Below are 22,121 nucleotides of genomic sequence, written 5' to 3'. Positions count from 1 at the left end.
CAGATCCCAAATAATCATTGGTCCAAATGAAGCATTTACAAGAATCTTGAGAAACAACCAGTGCCCACATTCCCTCTACCTTACCCCAATTTAAATCCTACATTAGTCTAGCTACTCAATGCATCTGATGAAGTCAGCTATATTAGCTTTACCAGCAGTCAGCCTCCAAAGAATGAGGTCAAACAGGAATCTGTTCTAGATCTAAAAGCAAGGTGAGCAACTATAGCTCCTTTACGACCTATGGACTTAACTCCCAGAATTCCTGAGCCAGCAGGAATCCTGCCTTTCCTGTTCCTCAGCTATCCTGCCATCCTTGCGGAAGTCATGTTTCCATGGCTGGCTTAGGAATTCTGGGAGTTGAAGTCCATAGGTCGTAAAGGGGCAGTTGCCCGCCCCTCTCCAACAGTTTGTCATCTCTAATTTCAGATAATAGGAAGAGATAGAGAGGAAGCCCCTTTATAACAACCAAATCTCTAAAATGTTTGAAAGGCAATTATCATGACAGGAATAATTAACTGAGATTGTAGCTGAACAGTACCTCAGAAATAATTTATTTACTATAATAAATCCAGTTTAAATGTACCCATGGTAGCTTTGCTTTGCATTGATAGCAAACATTCCTTATCCTTTTGATTTTTATTGAAAGCACAATGTGTGAAAACAGAAAGTGTAACATAGCAACCACATTGATTTGGTTTTGTAAGCTCAGCCCTCCTTCCTGATCTGCCTGTCATGCTTGTATCCCAGCACAGCCATGAAGGGGCTAGAAGCCACAGAAACATCCTTACCCATGTGGACTTTTTTCTTGTCCTCTCAGTGGAGGAGCAGGCGGACCTTAATTCAGAGTTCACAAGGTGAAAGAAAACCTTATCCTTCCCCAAAAGTAAGCTGAGCTTGCCTCACTTGGAAGGAGAGGATGCTCAATTGTGCAATGGCTCTTGTTGAGGTAGAACAGGACCAAGTGCTGACATCAATGTGGCACCATGAATTTCTTTGTGTGGTGCACATATTTGAGGAATGTTGCAAGCCCAACTACTTGGACAATCCAACAGCCATGATTTTGGGGTTTTCTTCTCCCTCTAATTGTCAGGCTTTTCCTGATATTCAGCTGGAGCAGAGCAGCCTACTCAGTTTAAGCTCTCAAAACCTAGTAGGCATGGGATGGCTCCAGGACTTTCTTCTTTTTCAGCACTAGACAAATTGAAAAAGGAATTAAATCTCCTCATCCAAATGTACTGAAAGTAGAAATCAATAGATCAAAATTAATAGGTAATCTGTATTAAAAAAAAAACCCTTGTGGTTGGAAATAAAATGTCTTTAAAGGAAAGCATAAAAAGGCCTCTATTAAGTTCATATAATGTTTCATGCAAAGTTTAATATATTGCTTCTTTGATCTCTTCATGGAAACGTCTGCTACATACATAATTTGAAACATTGCAATATTTTGCCGAGAGTCATCATATAAATGGGATACAAAATATCAGGCCAATAAATATAAATAGGACTTAATGGAAGATATTTCAAAAGACAATTATAGTGGGCAACTGGAATTCATCAAGAGGCTTGATTGTGTTTCTTAGAGCTTTGCCATGCTTGTGTGTGGTCCTAGTTCACTTAAGTGTAAATATCTTTCCATTTGGAGATATTTTGTATTAATAAGTCCTTAATTCACTAGCCAGAAAAGTGTTCTGTTTAGTTTTTATTGTTTGCTTGTTTACTCTTCTTTTTAAGGCTCACCTAAATATCATGTATCTTTGGGCTGACCTTGGCTATGAATGCACTGAGTGAAAAAAAATGTAATCATTTGTTTTACTAAGCAAACATTTCTCCACAGATGCTCTATCCCAACTCCCGAGTTGCAAGGAATATCAAGAAAAGCATTAAGATATATATGCACAGCTGGGAAGGACTGAATTAGACTCCTCCCATGCCAATTTCCCAGCCAAACAAATGATTCTTAAATTTTTCTGAAGCAGCACTGTATATTTACATGCCAGGTTTGGAGTGTGGAGTTTGCGTGATAGCAGCCGTGTAATTTTGTTACCCACTGCTGCAAACCAAAATGTATAGTTCTTTAGAGCAGAACTCAGACTAGGGACATTTAGTGGCATTACTACCTGATATCCCCCCCCCCAAAGCATGGTACCAAACATCTGTTCAGTTTTTTAAAGAAAAATGTCCAATCTGGGGGAGGGGGGAATCTACAATGATATAAAACAGTCCTCAGAATGGGGCAGTTTCTAGTTCCAGGATTATATATGAGATCAAGATTTATAGTAGTCAAGACAGGTTATTTAGTTTGGCATCTGAAATAAAATGCAATAAGTGCAGTAGCCACTCCACTTTCCTTAATGGTTCACTCATCTTGGTGTAGTGTAGTAATTATATATTGGAGTAGGTCTGGGCAGACCCACCCTCAGCCATGGAAATCCAGTAGATCATTGTGTGTCAGACATATTGTCTTCAATCTAAGTTATTTTTCAGGGTGGTCATTATGACAAAAATCAGGTACTGCAGCAGTGTATATAACTGACTTCAGCTGCTAGAGGAATAAGTTAATATTCAGATGAAGATAAGACTGAGATTAAAACAAAGGCATGCAGATGCAGAAGACACAATATAATAATAATAATAATAATAATAAAGTTGGAAGGGACCTTGGAGGTTTATCGAGTCCATCCCCCTGCTCAGGCAGGAATCCTACACCATTTCAGACAAATGGCTGTCCAGTCTCTTTTTAAAAACTTCCAGTGTTGGAGCATTCACCGCTTCTGGAGGCAGGTTGTTCCATTGGTTAATTGTTGTGTCAAGAAGTTTCTCCTTAGTTCTAAGTTGCTTCTCTTTTTGATCAGTTTCCATCCGTTGCTTCTCGTCCTGCCTTCAGGTGCCTTGGAGAATAGCTTAACTTCCTCTTCTTTGTGGCAGCCCCTGAGATATTGGAACACTGCTATCATGAGGAGGAGGAGGAGGAGGAGGAGGAGGAGGAGGCTGAATCAATCCACTGCAGGATAAAGTCCTCTTCATTTGAAGATTATGGGTTGTAATGTATCATGCCAGTTTCAGTCTTAGGTTGAGAAAAGTGACTATGCAAAATCCCCAGTTTCTGTGCCAAAGGATGGACAAGAACCTGTGTCTCCCCATTAGTTTAGCACTTTAATAACCACACCACACTAGCTTTCATTCTATAGCTTTATCTAGGATAAATTTTGTATGCATTACTCTTTCTGCCTCCTTATTGAATTGCAGTATAATTATCATTGTTCTCATAAGTTTAACCACTTGAACCACCTTGACTCCAGTGTTGTGGCATTCTTATTGCTTCTTTAAAGATAAAATAATTATATTCTTTCTAGTTTGTACACACTCAGAATGCATCAGCTACATGTGAGGTGCAGGTTATTATCTAATTTAGGATAATATAAACTACATGTTGGTTCTAAGATACCCATAAGAACTGACATCTATTCTTTTTAAATTATACATTTCTTTGGCAAGATGTCAACTTGAGTGTTTATTTGGTATGCATGAAATTGCTTCACTTAAAAAGGTTATAGTGAATTTTAATTAAATCAGTTAAAGAATCAGAAGCTATGCAAATTATAATTACAGTAGTAGAAGCTATTCAAATTATTATGGTACATTATAAGAAATGAGTGGAAAAAAACAGCTTGATAAAAGGGATTCAACTAAAATATCGATCTGAAGGCAGAATGAGGGAAATCATCAAGCTTTATTAATTCATTTTTTGGGAATAGAAAGTTTTATGTTTATTATTTGTCTCAATTGTTTGTTTTGTTTAGGGTTTAGTTCAGTTAGGCAAAATAACAACATTGCTAATGCTTAGATTGATTATTATTGCTCATTACTTCTATAATTAGTAATGTTTGTGCAAGAAGGAAACAAATGCTTTTATTTGATAAGATAAAATTTACTGCAACAACAGTTTACAAACAACTGTATGATACAATTCCTCCCTTCCAAATAACATGTTTCTAATAAATGTAGTCAGTGTCTCAAAGATTACAACAGTACGTCAGTATGTGAAAAAGAAATGTGTACTACTTTTGCTTATTATCCTTGTTTGACATCTTGAAAAGAAGATAATATGAATGAAAATTGAATTAATAGGACACTTGCACACTGAATGATCAATGTGTAAGCTTCCTATTCCTGCTGAAAAATGATTTTGCCGAGTAAAAAAAATCTGATCAAGATGTGCTTACCAGCAAGAGTCAGTAGTGAGAATAAGGTGCCCAAAGGTCTGGAACAGTTTTAGTGTAGGCAGTTTGTGTGAATGCCCTAACCCTAACACCACTAGTAATTGTAATTATACAAGAAAATAGAGTGCCGCAAATTCTGAAGAAGAAGAAAAAGAAAGTTCAGCTAAAATGCTAGTTCCATTTCATTGCCAGTTTTATTAATGCTAATTTTATTTTCAGATACGTAGTTTGGTGTAATGGTTAAGACATAGGCCAGAAACCAGGAGACTAAGTGTTCTAGTCTCACCTGAGGCACAAAAGCAGCTAGGAGACCCTGGAGCAGTCACTCTCAGTCTTAGAAAAAACTCCAGTGAATACAGTAGTCCAAGCAGTTGCCAGGAGTCAAAAACTGACTTGAAGGCATGATAATTTTTTTAAAAAATTTCTCAGTCTGCAATTGAAGCCAACTACTACAGAACTATACTGTATAAATAACTTAAATGAACAGAAAATATTTTTCCTGTCATTTCTACCGCAAAAGAACTCACTCCTGTTATATTGGCTAATGAAAGCTTAATCTGTAAACAGTAAATTCCTTCAAATTCATTTTGTACCATTTGAGAAGCTTTTATAAGCAATCGTACGCAAACGCCATTTCAAAAATTGAGATGTCAGTTGTATCATTTGCAGCATATAAGAAAAGTAATCCACATGGCTGCTTAATTATGTAACTTATTATTCAGCCATATGTGTTTTTGAAAATGCGGATTATCTCAAGGGTGATTGTCGGAAAATGGAAATGAATGATTAATGGTGTTTTCTTTACGCCAATACTCCAGCTGTTGGTTTGATCATATGCCATATACTGAAAGCAATTGTAATCTATCAGATGGGAAGAGTGAGACAAGATATCGTAACTCTGAGCCAGATATCCAGAGATATACTATGTCCAAATTGGACTAGCAACTTTTGGTAGGCTGAGGAAAAGTTATATATCACTGTCATCTGGAAAAGAAATGTTGCCTTTTTATTAACTGTCTGAAATGGGAGAAAAAGATAGATGCTGTAAAAATCTTAATGGATCCAAATCAATAACTTACTTTATAAAAATAGCGAACTCAGTGTCGATATAGCGACACTTGAACCAGTGGTAATGCAGGCATGTTGAAGAATTCCAAATGGTTTTTTTCCCCCAAATGGCAAACAGACAATAACAATAATAATCAATATTAATAAAAAAATCTTGCACATTTGGGAACATATCTACAGCGCTGGACATCTCACTGAAAGGAGGCCCACTTTTCTGCACCAGTTCGAAAGAGGCTCTAGACTTCTGGACAGCATAACTGACAAAATGTCTAAGAGCTAAGCCAATGTATTAGACATTCACAGTAAAACTTTGGATTTTCTTCTGCAATGTTTGAAATGCTGAGCTTGTGGATAGTCTGATTTTCCAAATTGATAGGAACTCTTATTTAATACAATGCTGCCATGAGTCCTTGGAGAGCAGTGGTGGGATTCAGCCAGTTCACACCACTTCTGCAGAACCGGGAGCTAATTTTTTGTTGCCCAAGCCCAGAATGGACTTCTGGAAGCAGCATCCACACAGAGAACCGGTTGTTCACATATTTGAATCCCACCACTGTTGGAGAGTATGGTGGAATAAAAATATAGCAGTAAATAAATATATGAACTCTTGCCTTGCTGTGCCTCCAGAACTGAGAGCAATCATTACTTTCTCTTCCACTGTCTCAACTTCAAAACGCAGTTGGAAAAATGTCAAACCAGCAGCCTGCGCTTTGCAGTTTGCTCTTCTCCTCTGGGATATAGCCGGAGGAAATAGGGAGAACTCTTATTGATTTCCTACCCTCTTATTAGCCCAGTCAACTGTGCACCTTTGCAGAATTGCAAGGTTCTGCAAACAATTTGAAAAAATTGCAGCTGTAATAAGTGAATATTATTAAAAACAGTGTAAAAATGTGAGGGAAATGCCAACAAAACTATCCTTTTACTTGCAAAGCCCCCAGTTGCTTTTAATTTTTTTGAAAAAAAGAATGGTTGAATAGGTCTTAAATTTAATTTATAAATAACCAGATAATTGGTTGGATGCAATATGTACTTTAAAAATGGATGGGGAAGCAGTAATAATTTATTTGCTTTTTAAAATATGTAACAAGGATTAGGACATTTTTATTACTTTTAGAGCTGAGAGGACAGTTGAATAATGTTACTCTGCATTCTTTTAAGATCCCAAGGGGTAACTGGAAGGGTTGTTGTTTGGCTGATGGTTTTCATTGCCTCTTCCTAGGTTTTTAGGACAGCAGGACTGAAAAGAATTGCAGATCTCTTTTATATTGCTTTGGAAGATTTGTGAAGTGAAATTGATGGCAGTCTATCGGAGTAATTATTTTTTAATAGTAAATTTTCTGTTAGGAGAAGATTGACCATATTATAATCTTGACAGACTTGAACATTGGGCGCTATCTAATAAAATGAAATTCAATGGTGAAAAAAGTAAGGTTCTACATTTAGGCCAGAAAAACCAAATGCACAGTTACAGCATAGGTGATACCTTGCTCAATAGTAGTAACTGTGAGAGGGATCTCAGAGTCCTAGGATCTAGTGGACAATCACTTAAATAGGAGCCAACAGTGTGCTGCCACTGCCAAAAAAGTCAAGACAGTGCTAGGCTGCATTAACAGAGGGATAGAATCAAGATCAGTGTTGACTTCCGGTTCTGGATCGTGGCGGACTCAATCGAATGGAGAGACTTGTCTCTTCGACAGCTGCTTTCCCTCTGCCAGTAGACCCCTATCGGGTCGAAAAGTCACCCTGGAGGGGCGACCACTGTCAAGGAGGCTCTTGTGCAACTGCAGAAGGCTGGTAGTTCCTTCTGCAGTCTGAGCTAGCTCCGTAGGGCCGACAGAGAAGAAGATCGGCCAGTAAAATGGCCTATCACCCAGCCACACCAGCCGAAAGTCAGAAGAATAGCTAAGCATAAAGAACCACCATGGTGAATCTGGGTGAGACCCTTCCTTCCCTCTCTTCACCCTAATTACTTTCCTGTAAAAAGCCTTTGAACTTCTTCCCTGTTTTAAGAGAGCAGCGTTTGTGTACTTGGGAAAAGAGCTTGACAAAAGAAATAAAATACCGTAAATGCCGGCGTATAAGGCGACTTCCGCGAGTGCTGAAATCGGCGCCAAAGACAGGGGTCGTCTTATACGCCGAGTCGTCTTATACGCTGGAAATACTGGTAGTTTCCGGTGTATAAGACGACGTTCTAGGAATGCGGCCCGGCTATAAAGACAGGGGTCATCTTATACGCCGGGTCGCCTTGTACGCCGGCATTTACGGTAGTTATTTTTTATTGACTATTTAATTTTTTGGATACCTAGGGGTCTTGAAAAAAAATTCTATCATAGAACATTATTATTACTCTTTTTATTATGTTGGAGATATCTGTTTTTCTTTTTCTATTTTTTTTAATGAGATAAAATTTTATTAACTTGGAAAAAAGATTTTACAATCCACTGAGGACATCTTGTGGCAAAATTTTCATTGCAATTGTATTTTCTTTTGCTATTTGAAAATGAATTTGACCTTCAAAGGATAATAAAAGGGAAAAGATAAAGAACTTGGAACAGCTGGGTGATGAATTTGCCTACTAGAAATTTTGGAGGTGGATATTTGTTGACTCTTACTAAATACAGCCTCCACTGAAAGATTAAAAGACTATTTCACCACTGAAATGGAGGAATCCTACCCACAGCTTGATTATGAATTTATACTGAAAAAAATCTTGGAAGCTACGGCGTATATGAAATCTTGGAGAAAAATTAAAGAGGATATCTCAGAACCACATACTGATTTTCAAATTTTAATGGACCATACTATAGGCCAAAGAACAATAGAGGAGGAACAGAGTAATCCCAAAGAGGCCTCCACTCAACAACATATACAACCTAAAGAGAAGGAGGAATTACACCTACAACACAACTATGAACTTACACCAGGAGAAATCATGGAAACTATTGAGCAAATCAATTTTACACAACCCCATATACAATCCATGGAGAACTTTGATGATCAAAGAATAACTTTAACTGAGTTACCTGAATTCTTAAAAACAACAGAAACTGACATCCAGACATAAGTCACTGAAAATTGTGATAATGTGAACAATCAACTAGTAATTATAACATGGAATAAAACTGATTATACCATTCAGATGACATTGGAAGAAAGGGAAGAGAACTTTGACCAGTCTGAAATGTCAAGAAATACTTCTATTTAAATTTTGAGGTTTGATGACGCAGAAGCTTTATTATGGAAACCAGTTTGGCACAGAAAGAAAGCTAGAGTTAAATTTTAAAATGTGTTTCAAAATTTCATCTAATGGGTTAAAAAAGCTTTAGAGATTTTGAACTGATTTAATAATTAACGGAGTAAGTGAATTCTGTAAAAGGATATTTTTTGTAATAATATTTTGTATTAGATATGATAATTATTTGGAGGGGTAAATTTTATCTAATGGGTTAAAAAGATTTTCTACAGATATAGATTGCTTGATAGACTATGCATTTAAAATAGATAGAAATGTATCCTTTGGACTGATATTTTTATTTGAAATAAGACAATTATTTTGTAATAGAAGGAGAAAAAGAGGAATTTGTGATAAGAGAAGAAATGGTATTAATAAATGATTTATTAGATTAAGAAATAGATTATATGTGGAAAATATAAGAATGTTATTGTTGGAACAATATATTTATTTTAGATAGAATTATTATGTTAGGGAAAAGGGAAATGAGGGCTACCCAAAGTGTTAATAATATGTTCATTTAAGGCTAATTGGAATATGGTAATTGCAAATTAGGAAAGCTTAAAAACAGGACTTGGATTTTTATAACTGAAATGTGATTGATGACTGATTTGATTGATTGAACTCTATTTAGAAATGTATTAATTTGAATATGTAATATTATATGAGGGAAATGGAGAGGGAACTTTTAATGAACTAACCTGAGTTATATATGCATGATTTTGCTTTTGGATAATTGATACACCCATTACCACGTTGTTTCTTAAGCACTCTGATGTAAAAATTAAAAAAACAATAAAATTTTCTTTAAAAAAAAGATCACGTGACGTGTTAATACTGCTTTACAATGCCTTGGTAAGGCCACACTTGGAATACTGCATCCAGTTTTGGTCGCCACAATGTAAAAATGATGTTGAGACTCTAGAAAGAGTACTGAGAAGAGCAGCAAAGATGCTTAGGGGATTGGAGGCTAAAACATAAGGAATGGTTGCTGGAATTGGGTATTAGTTTAATGAAAAGAAGGACGAGGGGGGACATGATAGCAGTGTTCCAATATCTCACGGATTGCCACAAAGAAGAGGGAGTCAAGCTATTCTCCAAAGCACCCGAAGGCAGGACAAGAAGCAATGGATGGAAACTAATCAAAGAGAGAAGCAACCTAGAATAAGGAGAAATTTCCTGACAGTTAGATCAATTAATCAGTGGAACAACCTGCCTCCAGAAGTTGTGAATGTTCCAACACTGGAAATTTTTAAGAAGAGACTGGACAACCATTTGTCTGTAATGGTATAGGGTTTCCTGCCTGAACAGGGGGTTGGACTAGAAGAGCTCCAAGGTCCCTTCCAACTTTATTATTATTATTATTATTATTATTATTATTATTATTATTATTATTATTATTATTATTGCTATTATTGCTATTATTGCTATTATTGCTATTATTACATTATTATTGCTATTGTTATTATTGTTATTATTATTACTATTATTGGAGGAATTTACAGTGGAACTTATTTCTCTGTGAATATCAAGATGATTCTTTGTTCCCCTTACATGAAAAAGCTTTTTTTGTAGATTTGCAGATTGGGTTCTGCATTTTTATCCCAATATGGTTTTCTTGAAATGTTCAGCCATGCTTAATTACCAAATCATTAGATTCGTAAGCCGCCTTTCCCTCAGCAATTCTACGGGGCATAGATAGACCTTCCCCAACTTATTGTGGATTGAATAATATAGTGGAACATCAAGACTGTCTCTATTGTTTCATGGTCTTCACTGATGAAATAGTAATTTAAAGCAATAAACGTGTCTATTCTGCATTCATTTAGTAATTAAGGATTACAATTTGGTGTCAAATTTTGGAAAGGCTTAGAGAGATACATTGAGTAATTAATGAGAGGCAAGTATTGGGCAAAAACCTTGCCATGAATTTGATATGAAAATGTATTTATAATCACTGGCATTATTTCTTTATGTTACTTCTGGTGAAAAACATAATACCTATTAAAAAGGTCTGGAATATGATTTTTGTTTTGAATTTGTATTGGTAATTTCACATGGTTTGTGAATTATAGGAAAACACCATCAGCCATTATGTGCAGTGATTTTTTTTTCAATGATTATGTATTAGTACTCTTTTCAAAGGATTTTTCACCATGGGGAGGGCCATCCATAAGCGGTAAGAGAAAGTCAATGAGGCAATTATGACTATAAAGCTGCACTTCTTTTTTACACAAATGTGTATGTGTGGGGCGCCAGTAATGCTTCAGTTGTGTGGTCTCATATTGACTTTTTTCCCCACATACTTTCCCAGAAGTGCCTCTGAAAGTGGGAAATATACTTTGCTGTACTATATATGACCAACTATAGGTCAAAACCAAGAATAAAGTATTAAGAAAATGTTAACTTCTGAGATTTTGTTGCTGCTTTATAAATGTTATCAATGAATGTTTCTTTTTCAGGCATACTAGGGAGTGACATAAGTTAACACATTTACATGGAGTTGTTGCATTCTAGGAAGATTCACATTGTTTAGTACAAGTCAGCCGATGTCCCTGGTATAATCCGATAGCTGTATATTTCAATTCCCATTACTTAATAGTAAGAAAAGCTTCAATCCTTGATCTGATGAGACATAAGGCTCTGTCAAATTCCAGCCATCTTTAACAGCTCAGCTGAATTAAAAAAAATTACTGCTGCAAGTAAAATATTTCGTGATGCACTTTAATCTATTTAGCCAGTTGAAGGAAGTTTGTTGTTGTTTTATTTGAATTAAATCTGTACTATTATAAAATGTTCAGGTGAATGCTAGTACATATTTTGGCGATTCACCATTCATTGTCACAAGAGTTGCAGTACAGTAGGTAGACCTGGATAGGAAGTTATGGTCTTATAATCAGAAGAAATAAGTCTAAAACTATTACTTTATTCAGGTCTTCCTGAACTGTTATTTTATCCAGGTCTTCCAATGGGTAACAGTGTGGTAACCATTTATAGCACTGGAAAACAAGCTATTGCAGTCATACTTTCACTTATATAAGGAATGGTTGCTGGAATTGGGTATGTCTAGTTTAACAAAAAGAAGGACGAGGGGGGACATGATAGCAGTGTTCCAATATCTCAGGGGCTGCCACAAAGAAGAGGGAGTCAAGCTATTTTCCAAAGTGCCTGAAGACAGGACAAGAAGCAATGGGTGGAAACTAATCAAGGAGAGAAGCAACCTAGAACTAAGGAGAAACTTCCTGACAGTTAGAACAATTAACCAGTGGAACAACCTGCCTCCAGAAGAGGTGAATGCGCCAACTCTGGAAGTTTTTAAGAAGAGACTGGACAACCATTTGTCCAAAATGGTATAGGGTTTCCTGCCTGAGCAGGGGGTTGGACTAGATGACCTCCAAGGTCCCTTCCAACTTTATTATTATTATTATTATTATTATTATTATTATTATTATTATTATACCAGTTTACATTGTAGGTATTTAAAAATTGCACATTGAAGGTTTGTTCAGTGCTGAATCAATGTATTAAAAACTTAATAGTGAATTTCAGGGGAAATTGTTCAGCAAATTCTAAACCAGAAGGTGCTATAGGTGCACTTAAGATTGATAGCTTCTTTTTCCCACTGATTTTATAGGTCATAATGACTACATGTGCCCTGCTACCAACCAGTGTACCATTGACAAGAACAGAAGGAAAAGCTGCCAGGCTTGTAGGCTCCGAAAATGCTATGAAGTTGGAATGATGAAAGGTGGTATGTATGACACTATAAATCTTAATCTGCATTATAAATATTTTTCATCCTCTGTAATCCCACATATGGCTAACTTTTCAGTAATTAATCCCACTGCATCTTGTAGTAATTACTGCCAGGTAAATTGGTGTTTGGTTACAGTGCAATTAACTTTTATCTTCAGTGCATAATGCCTAGTTTTGAAGTTGTTACACAATCTCATTTTTAAAGGAAAGTAATATATAGTTGTGGATAAGTTAAGAATTTTAGATGTCAAAATACATTCCCCCAAATTGAGTTCAACATACAGGTAGTCTTTGACTTACAACAGTTCATTTAGTGACTGTTTGAAGTTACTATGGCACTGGAAAAATGACTTATGATCATTTTTCACACTTATGACCATTGCAGTATCCACATGGTCATGTGATCAAAACTCAGATGCTTGGCAACTGACTCGTACTTACAACGATTGCAGTGACCCCGAGGTCATGTGATCACCTTTTTGGACCTTCTGTCAAGCACAGTCAATGGAGAAGCCAGATTCATTTAACAACCATATCACTAACTTAACAACTATAGTGATTCCCTTAACAACTGTGGCAAGAAGTCATAAAATGGGGTAAGCCTCACTTAACAATGTCTTGCTTAGCAATAGAAATTTGATGCTCCATTGTGATCGTAAGTTAAGGACTACCTGTATCTGTGAACATACACAGTAGTGTTTTTAAAAAGTACCAATATATCTTCATGTACATGCCCATATGCAGATAAGCCCACCCAAAATAATAGTATTAACCAAAATACTATGAAAAATACAGGCTGTCTTATCTGTGAGTGGTACATTTGTAATGGTAGTTTTGTTAAAATTTGAGGTCCAGCTTATTCATAGATGGGATTCTATATGAGTATATATTGTAAAGCTTCCCTCCTTTCCCTCCCCCTCAAAATAAATTCTGGATCTATGTTAATTAATGTTAGGTTTTCTGCCACTCTGTAACATCTAAATGCAAATTGTGAATGGGGCTGATGATCCTCATCTTCCTTTAAATGGACAAGTGCTTTTGATTAAATGTTTTTTCAATAAATGCTATGAAAATGAATATGACTTAAGACTAAATCACATATCCTTTTAGGTTTTGATGATGAAATGTTGCACACATGATAAATAATGATTTCCCTTAACTGGAAATACAATTTCTGTAATGGAAAAATAAACATGGCTGATAATTGCCTAGATGTAAAATGTCTATTATTAACTCATAGGATGGTGTTTACAAATAATCATTTAACTGGTGCTTCTTATAAACTTTGATTAAAAAGAGAAAATATTCCTTAGATCTCATTATCTTTTCTAGTACATTTTCCAGTATTCATTTTAAAGGCTATGTCACATGTCAGCCTACCGGAGAACTAAACTCATAATTTATTTGCATTTTGTTACTGAGGATGATAATCTTAATCTTACCCAAGCAGAACAAAATTTAAGCATTGTTACTAAAAGCAGTCTTTTAGAAGTGATTCATTTATTAGTTAATTAATTAAATGTATGTTTTTTAAAAAAAATATTATTAGTCCATACTGAAGAAGTTTGCAGAGACTAATTATTTTAGAGAAACATCTACATTCACATGTAACTCAGTGAAAATATTTTAAATTAAAATCATTAGCTATTGATTCACAATGATTGTCTTTAAAGATGGACATTCATTCCCTATTGAAAACAGTTCTTTAAAAGTTTATCTTTACCCTTTCCCTGTTTTCTGTCATTGTATGATGAGATTATATAGAATGACAAATAAAACAAGGGAAACAGATTTTTTTTCCCCCAGAAACACAGATGCATTTATTTTAGTGCATCATCTGAACGGATTCCAAGAATTCTAATTTGGCATTCAATTATTTTGTGCTGTAGTGTTACAGTATACTTAAACTAGTAAAAGAGAAAAGTGCAGAAAACTATTCTATTGCTCTGAATTGACTCTCTATAATGTCTATGAAATAAATCTGTTCAAATGCAAACTTGTATAGGTTAAGGGCATCATTACACTTATTAATACTTATGTATTTGCAGAACCAGTTAGTTGAAATATCATTGTCAAAATAAATGTTCCTTCAAAAGACTGTTCATCCTCTGCATACACAGAGTATGCTTGTTATTTAAATGTTCTTCACAGTGAAAATCTATGATTATGTCAGCTGTTCACTTTTCTATCATGTAAAGGATATACTAAATGCAGAAGTGATTTTGCAGAGCTGTTTACTCTAAATATGCTACTGGCTAATCAAGTGCATATAGTCCAGGCCATGGTTTTGCTTCTGTATTTATAAATTTGCTTTTCTCTGACCAAAATCCCTGTGAATGTAATTTGGCTATGAGATTAAATGAATGATGAATATGGAGGTAAAGTTTAGAATAGAAGCCTTTGTATCTCTTAAACAAAAGGTCACATGTAAAATTAAAACAGATATCTCTGAAGCTAACTTAGTCTCTTCTGAAATAAGGGGAATCTTTTCTCAAACAGAGCAAATGTTGTTGTTGTTAATTGCGAAGTCGTGTCCGACCCATCGTGGCCCCATGGACAACGTTCCTCCAGGTCTTCCTGTCCTCTACCATCTTCTGGAGTCCATTTAAGTTCACACCTAACTGCTTCAGTGACTCCATCCAGCCATCTCATTCTCTGTCGTCCTATTCTTCTATTGCCCTCAATCTTTCCCAGCATTAGGCCCTTCTCCAGTGAGTCCTTCCTTCTCATTAGGTGGCCAAAATATTTGAGTTTCAACTTCAGGATCTGGCCTTCTAAACAGCAGTCGGAGTTGATCTCTTCTAGGACTGATCGGTTTGAACGCCTTGCAGTCTAAGGGACTTACAGGAGTCTTCTCCAGCACCATAGTTCAAAGGCCTCAATTGTTTGGCGCTCAGCCTTTCTTATGGTCCAACTTTCACAGCCATACATTGCAACTGGGAAAACCATGGCCTGGACTATATGCACTTTTGTTGGCAGGGTGATGTCTCTGCTTTTTAGTATGCTGTCTAGATTTGCCATAGCTTTCCTCCCCAGGAGCAAGCGTCTTTTAATTTCTTGGCTGCAGTCTGCATCTGAGGCAATCTTGGAGCCCAGGAAAATAAAATCTGTCACTACCTCCATTTCTTCCCCATCTATTTGCCAGAAATTGAGAGGGCTGGATGCCATGACTTTGGTTTTCTTAATGTTGAGTTTCAACTTTTGCACTCTCCTTCTTCACCCGCATCAAGAGGCTCTTTAGTTCCTCTTCACTTTCTGCCATTAGAGTGGTATCATCTGCATATCTTAGGTTGTTGATATTTCTCCCGGCAATCTTAATTCCAACTTTTGATTCATCTAGCCCTGCCTTTCTCATGATGTGCTCTGCATATAAGTTAAATAGGCAGGGCGACAGTATACAGCCTTGCCGGATTCCTTTTCCAATTTTGAACCAATCAGTGGTTCCGTGTCCAGTTCTCACTGTTGCTTCTTGACCCGCATATAGGTTTCTCAAGAGACAAATGAGATGGTCTGGTACTCCCATCTCTTTAAGAACTTGCCACAATTTGTTGTGATCCACACAATCAAAGGCTTTTGCATAGTCAATGAAGCAGAAGTAGATGTTTTTCTGGAACTCCCTAGCTTTCTCCATGATCCAGCGTATGTTGGCAATTTGATCTCTAGTTCCTCTGCCTCTTCGAAATCCTGCCTGTACTTCTGGTAGTTCTCGATCCACATACTGCTGGAGTCTAGCTTGTAGGATTTTAAGCATAACTTTACTAGCATGTGAAATGAGTGCAATAGTGCGATAGTTTGAACATTCTTTGGCATTGCCTTTCTTTGGAATTGGAATGTAAACTGACCTTTTCCAATCCTGTGGCCACTGTTGAGTTTTCCAAATTTGCTGGCAAATTGAGTGTAGCACTTTTACTGCATCGTCTTTTAAGATTTTGAATAGCTCAGCTGGAATACTGTCACCTCCACTAGCTTTGTTGTTGCTCAGATTTTCTAAGGCCCATTTCACTTCACATTCTAGGATGTCTGGTTCGAGGTCAGTGACCATCTCATTGTGGTTATCTGGGATGTTAAGCTCATTCTTGTATAGTTCTTCTGTGTAGTTTTGCCATCTCTTCTTAATCTCTTCTGTCTCTGTTAGGTCCCTGCCATTTTGGTCCTTTATCATGCCCATCTTTGCATGAAACATTCCCTTCATATCTCCAATTTTCTTGAAGAGATCTCTGGTCCTCCCTATTCTGTTGTTTTCTTCTATTTCTTTGCACTGTTCATTTAAGAAGGCATTCTTATCTCTTCTAGCTATTCTCTGGAATTCTGCATTCAATTGGGTGTATCTTTCTCTTTCTCCTTTGCCTTTCGCTTCCCTTCTTTCCTCAGCTATTTGCAAAGCTTCCTCAGACAGCCATTTTGCTTTCTTGCATTTCTTTTTCTTTGGGATGGTTTTAGTTGCTACCTCTTGTACAATGTTGCGAACTTCCATCCATAGTTCTTCAGGCACTCTGTCTATCAGATCTAATTCCTTAAATCTATTTGTCATCTCTATTATATATTCATCAGGAATATGATTTAGTTCATACCTGAGTGGCCTAGTGCTTGACCGTCTGGTGATGTCCATGTGTAGAGCTGTGTCTTGGGTTGTTGGAAGAGAGCGTTTGTTATGACCATCGTATTCTCTTGACAAAATTCTATCAGCCTGTGCCCTGCTTCATTTTGTACTCCAAGGCCAACCTTGCCTGTTATTCCGGTTATCTTTTGGCTTCCTACCTTAGCATTCCAATCCCCCATGATGATAAGGACATCATTTTTTGGTGTTAATTCTATAAGGTGCTGTAGGGCTTCATAGAACCAGTCAATTTCATCCTCTTCAGCACCAGTGGTTGGGGCATAGATTTGGATTATTGTGATATTGAATGGTTTGCCTTGGATTCGAATTGAGATCATTCTGTCATTTTGGGGATTGTATCCCAGTATTGCTTTTCCTATTCTTTTATTGACTATGAAGGCTACTCCATTTCTTCTGAGGGATTCTTGCCCACAGTAGTATACCTGATGGTCATCTGAGTTAAATTCACCCATTCCTGTCCATTTTAGTTCGCTGATTCCTAAGATGTCGATGTTCAGTCTTGTCATCTCTTTTTTGACTACGTCTAGCTTGCCTTGATTCATGGATCTTACATTCCAGGTTCCTATGGAGAAAAAATCTTTACAGCATCGGACTTTCCTTTCACCACCAGATATATCCACAGCTGAGCATCCTTTCGGCTTTGGCCCAGTTGCTTCATTCTTTCTGACGCTACTAGTACTAGCTCTCTGCTCTTCCCCAGTAGCATATTGGACACCTTCCGACCTGAGGGGCTTATCTTCCAGCGTCATATCTTTTTGCCTTTTAGTACTGTCCGTGGGGTTTTCATGGCAAAGATTCTGGAGTGGTTTGCCATTTCCTTCTCCAGTGGATCACATTTTGTCAGAACTCTCTGCTATGACCTGTCTGTCTTGGGTGGCCCTGCATGGCATAGCTTATAGCTTCATTGAGTTATGCAAGCCCCTTCGCCATGACAAGGCAGTAATCCATAAAGGGGAGAGCAAATGTTGCCTATCTCTAAATCTTTGGACACTTGTAAGAAGGCTTCCTGGTTTCATGCATACCCTGAGTTTCATCTTCCTCTTCAGATAAGGAGATGTCAAAGAATAAAAATAATAAAAAATAGAATTCCTATCTTGATCAGACTTATATTGGATCCAGTCTCTGCATCAGAGGTCTTCAAAAGGCATGCTGGCTAAGGAAATCTAGGAGTTAAAGCCCACAAGTCATAAAAGGGCCAACTTTGAAGAATCCTGTTCTGGGTCATCGCATGAATCTGCATCTTTAATAAGTTATCTTGATCTCTAAGATCCATCACTTCCAAGAGGAGGAACAGAGGGCTGAATGGCAGAGAAACCACAGATTGTAGGGTTGTGCTTGGTGGGAGAGATTGCTAGTTTGGAAGTCAGAATTGTGGTGGGTACCAATGAAGAAGACTACTAACGGGAACGTCATTCATTCTAAATATTTGTATACTATTTTCTTTAGAAAACTTGAGAACAGGTTTGTAATAACATCCAAATAATTCAAACGGAAAGTAAAGCAGTTGATTAGAGCATATTGTATACAATATCCAGAATAAAATAAACAACAAAATATACAGTAAGACAATAATAAGGGGAAAAAACAGCAGTAAAAATAAAAACAAATCCCCACAGCATTAGCAAATTATTAAAATGTCTGGGAAAAAATAAACATATATCTTTACTTGGCACAAAAGAGACAATAAAGATAATCCCAAGTGTACCTCATTTGGGATGGCTTTCCTAAGACACTGGCCTGTCACAAGGCTCCCTCTTGGTAGCTACAGTATTTGCTGCACTTTAGCATGTGAGGTACCCAGCGTAGGCCCTTTGGTGAGGTTTGTTGTGAACAGGTGGGAGCATATAGGAAGAGGCATTCCTTCAGCTCTTTTACATACTGTATCCCTTGTCTTGACCAAATCACACTTATACCCTGATATTTTTCAGAAATAGAACTACTTTTCTTGATTTCTAAGCAAAAACTGGTTTTGGAACAAGTATTTATTGAGTGATTTACTATTTTTTTTCATCTTGGTGAGGACGAGGTGTGGCCACTCTTCACATACAGGGTCTAGCAAACTTCTCCCACATATGTTGAATAAAGGGGTTGCAAAATGGCAACTTGATCATCTTTTGAGCTCATGATAAACCATTGTGTTCCTAAGTTTTGTTCTGAACATAAGGGATTGTTCTGTCCTTGGAACAAATCAACTGTATTTAATGTTCTGGATGTTTATAGGGAGCCACAGAGATGACGTTGGAGAAACTATTTAGAGATAGTCACAACCTGTGCAAAAACGTGCATCAAGTCTAGGAAACAGAAAAGAAGAGACTCATAACGACTCCTTGACTCTCTGGGCTACAATAGGAAGGGGCGAGCTTGCAAGATTCTGAAGCCTAAGTTAATACAGTGTAGTTCTAGTCTTCCTGAGCAGCCAGTTTCCTGATCTGGTCTACCTCAAAGAGTTAATTTTGTTCCAAGTGCTGTGATTGGTAACTCCCCCTCCCCCCCCCAAAAAATCTAAGAATAGCCAACAAGAACCAGTTTCATTCCTACAACTATTGGCTGAGAGTGGACAAAGTGATCAGGATGGCATACTCAGTCATAATTCTAGTCACAGCCTTAGGAGTTTCCTGTATGTTTTATTTCACGTGAAGCAGAAAATCAAATGGTTTACCTATCCCAATGGTTGTTTGGGATATTATTTGGATATTATTCTCTGCAGTCAACTACAGGTATATAACCATCTTTTTTGAATTTTCTCAGAAAATCTTCTGAGCACTGCTGCAGAACATTGAAGGGAAGCGTGAAATGCCAGTCTTTTGGCAATTCAATTGTTCTGCAAGTAGGTACAATAACAGATGCTTGCTTTTACTGGATTACAAGAAAATTGCTATGGAAAGTAACTAACAGCTGATAGGAAATACACCTGAATTTGTATGTTAATGCTTCCTGTGATAGATACATGGCATAATATTAAACAATTAGAATTGTTTTTAAATTATTCTGAGAAATGGCCTGAACTCTTATATCCTGCTGGTATTAGACTGTAATCCCTCTTCATTTTGAACATATCTGTGATTTAACATTTATCCTAGCATTTTCATGCCAATATAGTTCTCTGTCAACTCAAGCATGGATGAACAGCACGATAACATGGTTGAAGAAAAAAAATCTCTTAATGTTTTTCAGTACGTACACAGGTTTATAATAAATTACTTCCATATGACTATAAAAAGTTTAGGATAGGAAATGTTGGTACATCTAGGGAAATCATTTTAGTCGAGTCCCTAAGATTGTTCCATCCATGTATTCTTGCCATTTTAAGTAAGGTTAGATGATGTATATGTTTTACAATGAGGTGAATAACTTTTTTCCACAGCTTCACTTTTGTATATTTACACCCACCCACAAACACACACAACTTTCAAGGGCTGCTGGAGGTGTGACAGTTGACATAAGATTAGAAGAGACTGAATTTTCAAGCCTTTCTTGTATTTTTGCACGATAAATTTTGTTTGGCTTATTTCTACAGGAAATCTGGTATAAATATATCTATTCTATAATGTAAATAGTTAAAATAAGACAAAAGAAAATCACATTGCTAAAACTTTGTTGTGCAAATTTGGAGGGCTCTGGAGCCTACAAACAGCCCATGACCTGTAAGTTACAAATCCTTGATTAAGAAACCTAGGCAAGGACTCTAACCATCATTCCTTTCTAATACCGTCTGCAGTTCTTATTTTGAGGACTTACAGTGTAATTACCTATTAGTTGTAAATGAGATCCATAGAAATAACGCATGTTTGTGAGAAAATCTTTTCAGGGGAAAGTAATTGATCATCTCACTGTTCCCCAAAATAAGAGTAGATAGACTTCATAGAAAGCTATCCTTCTGTTCGTCTGCAACATTCTACAAACCTAGATTGGATAGTACTGGCTACAGATTGTTCTGGATTACAGCAGTAACTGGGCCTGGAATTTCAGTTCTAAACAATGCAGTCATAAAGCACAATGTCACGAGACTGCATCTTCTAGAGATGGTAACCACAGCAGTCCTAGTTGTCTCCAGGACAATATCGGTTATTAAGTGTGAAGAGGTAGGGATCCCAGGCAAGCAGGGTGAGAGCTACAAGCAGGATGGGAATGTACTCTGGAGCACAAGTGGGTCCCTGGGGTCCATGAGGGGTAGGGGCTGTTGCAGGCACATGTTACAAAGCACAGGGCATGTGAAAAAGCAGTGAGAGTGACTTCTGACTTCCTGCTGGCTCCCCCTTTAATTTTGCTTGTAGGAATCTGGCAGGGAATAGATTCATATAATCTCAGCTCACTGTGACACTCTAATTGTGAGTCCAGTGCTGAGTGGCTGTGTTTCAATCACATGACACAGGGAAAGTGTAATACCTGGAACTCTGAGGGTTGGTTGTAAGTCTTCCTCGTTCAGTGTTGTTGGAACTTTGAACAGTTGCTGAACAAGTAGGCGTAATCCAAGGACTATCTGCATCCAAGTGAGCATTTGTGGAAGATGGCAAATTAAGATTGTTGACTCTATGCAGCAGATTTATATGGAGGCATGTGAAGAAGGACCACAATAGACCAATCAGATTTTCATATTGTTGAAAGAAAAGTCTTCATCCTGGTTCATCCAAGCCAGGGATAAATAAACAACTGCTTTGTGAAGAAGGTTGTAGTTTATTGAAGAGCCAGAAAGATGGTTCTTGCAGGAAAGACCAGAGAAAAGGAAGGGCTAAGCACATGGGTAATAGGTTTTTATACCCTCTCTAGCCTTTTGTTTGGAATAGTTCCCTGTTCCTGTGGCATGAACTTTGAGGCTATTTCCTATGTCACGTATTCTGACCTGAGTCTGGGTGTGCCCTACCATGTCCTGTCACAGGTGGGGTATGCAGATTTTAGGTCTTTGTCTTCTTGAGCTTCTGGCTCCAACTTTCCTGATGGTTTACATTTGTATATATACAGGGCTGGCTTCTGCTTGGGGGAGGAAGACCTGGGGCTATCGAGGAAAACTGGGCATGCTTTTCTGTCTCTTTAAGATCCTTGAAGGAAATATATTTTTCTGCCCTTTTTAATATTTCCTTCTCTGGGGCTGACTTCCCAGAAACCCCGCTTTGTGCCTTAAGTGTGTGAATGACACACTTACTGGCACAAGATTAAAATTGATCTGGTCAGGGAGACTTGGTAGACAAGTTTTAAACTGTTAAGCCAAAAAAATAAGACACTAATGGAG

General features: G+C 37.2%; 1 protein-coding gene across 17 annotated transcripts in view; it reads left to right on the top strand.

Annotated features, from left to right (window-relative positions):
- ESR1 (estrogen receptor 1) overlaps positions 1 to 22,121 on the top strand; it is a 260,567-nt gene that overhangs the window by 168,483 nt on the left and 69,963 nt on the right. For 16 of the 17 annotated variants that reach the window (XM_039356300.1, XM_039356294.1, XM_039356291.1 and 13 more), the window contains one exon: positions 12,155 to 12,271. In XM_039356300.1, the coding sequence (XP_039212234.1) occupies positions 12,155 to 12,271 (117 nt within the window). The remainder of the gene's footprint in view (positions 1 to 12,154; positions 12,272 to 22,121) is intronic. The other variant, XM_039356301.1, reaches the window with a different exon arrangement.

The sequence above is a fragment of the Crotalus tigris genome, unplaced genomic scaffold (genome assembly GCF_016545835.1).
Source record: "Crotalus tigris isolate CLP2741 ecotype Arizona unplaced genomic scaffold, ASM1654583v1 scf7180000018818.712119, whole genome shotgun sequence".
Lineage (NCBI taxonomy): Eukaryota > Metazoa > Chordata > Lepidosauria > Squamata > Viperidae > Crotalus > Crotalus tigris.
The sequence above is the reverse complement of the archived record's forward strand: the minus strand, read 5'-3'. Positions and strand labels throughout refer to the sequence as shown.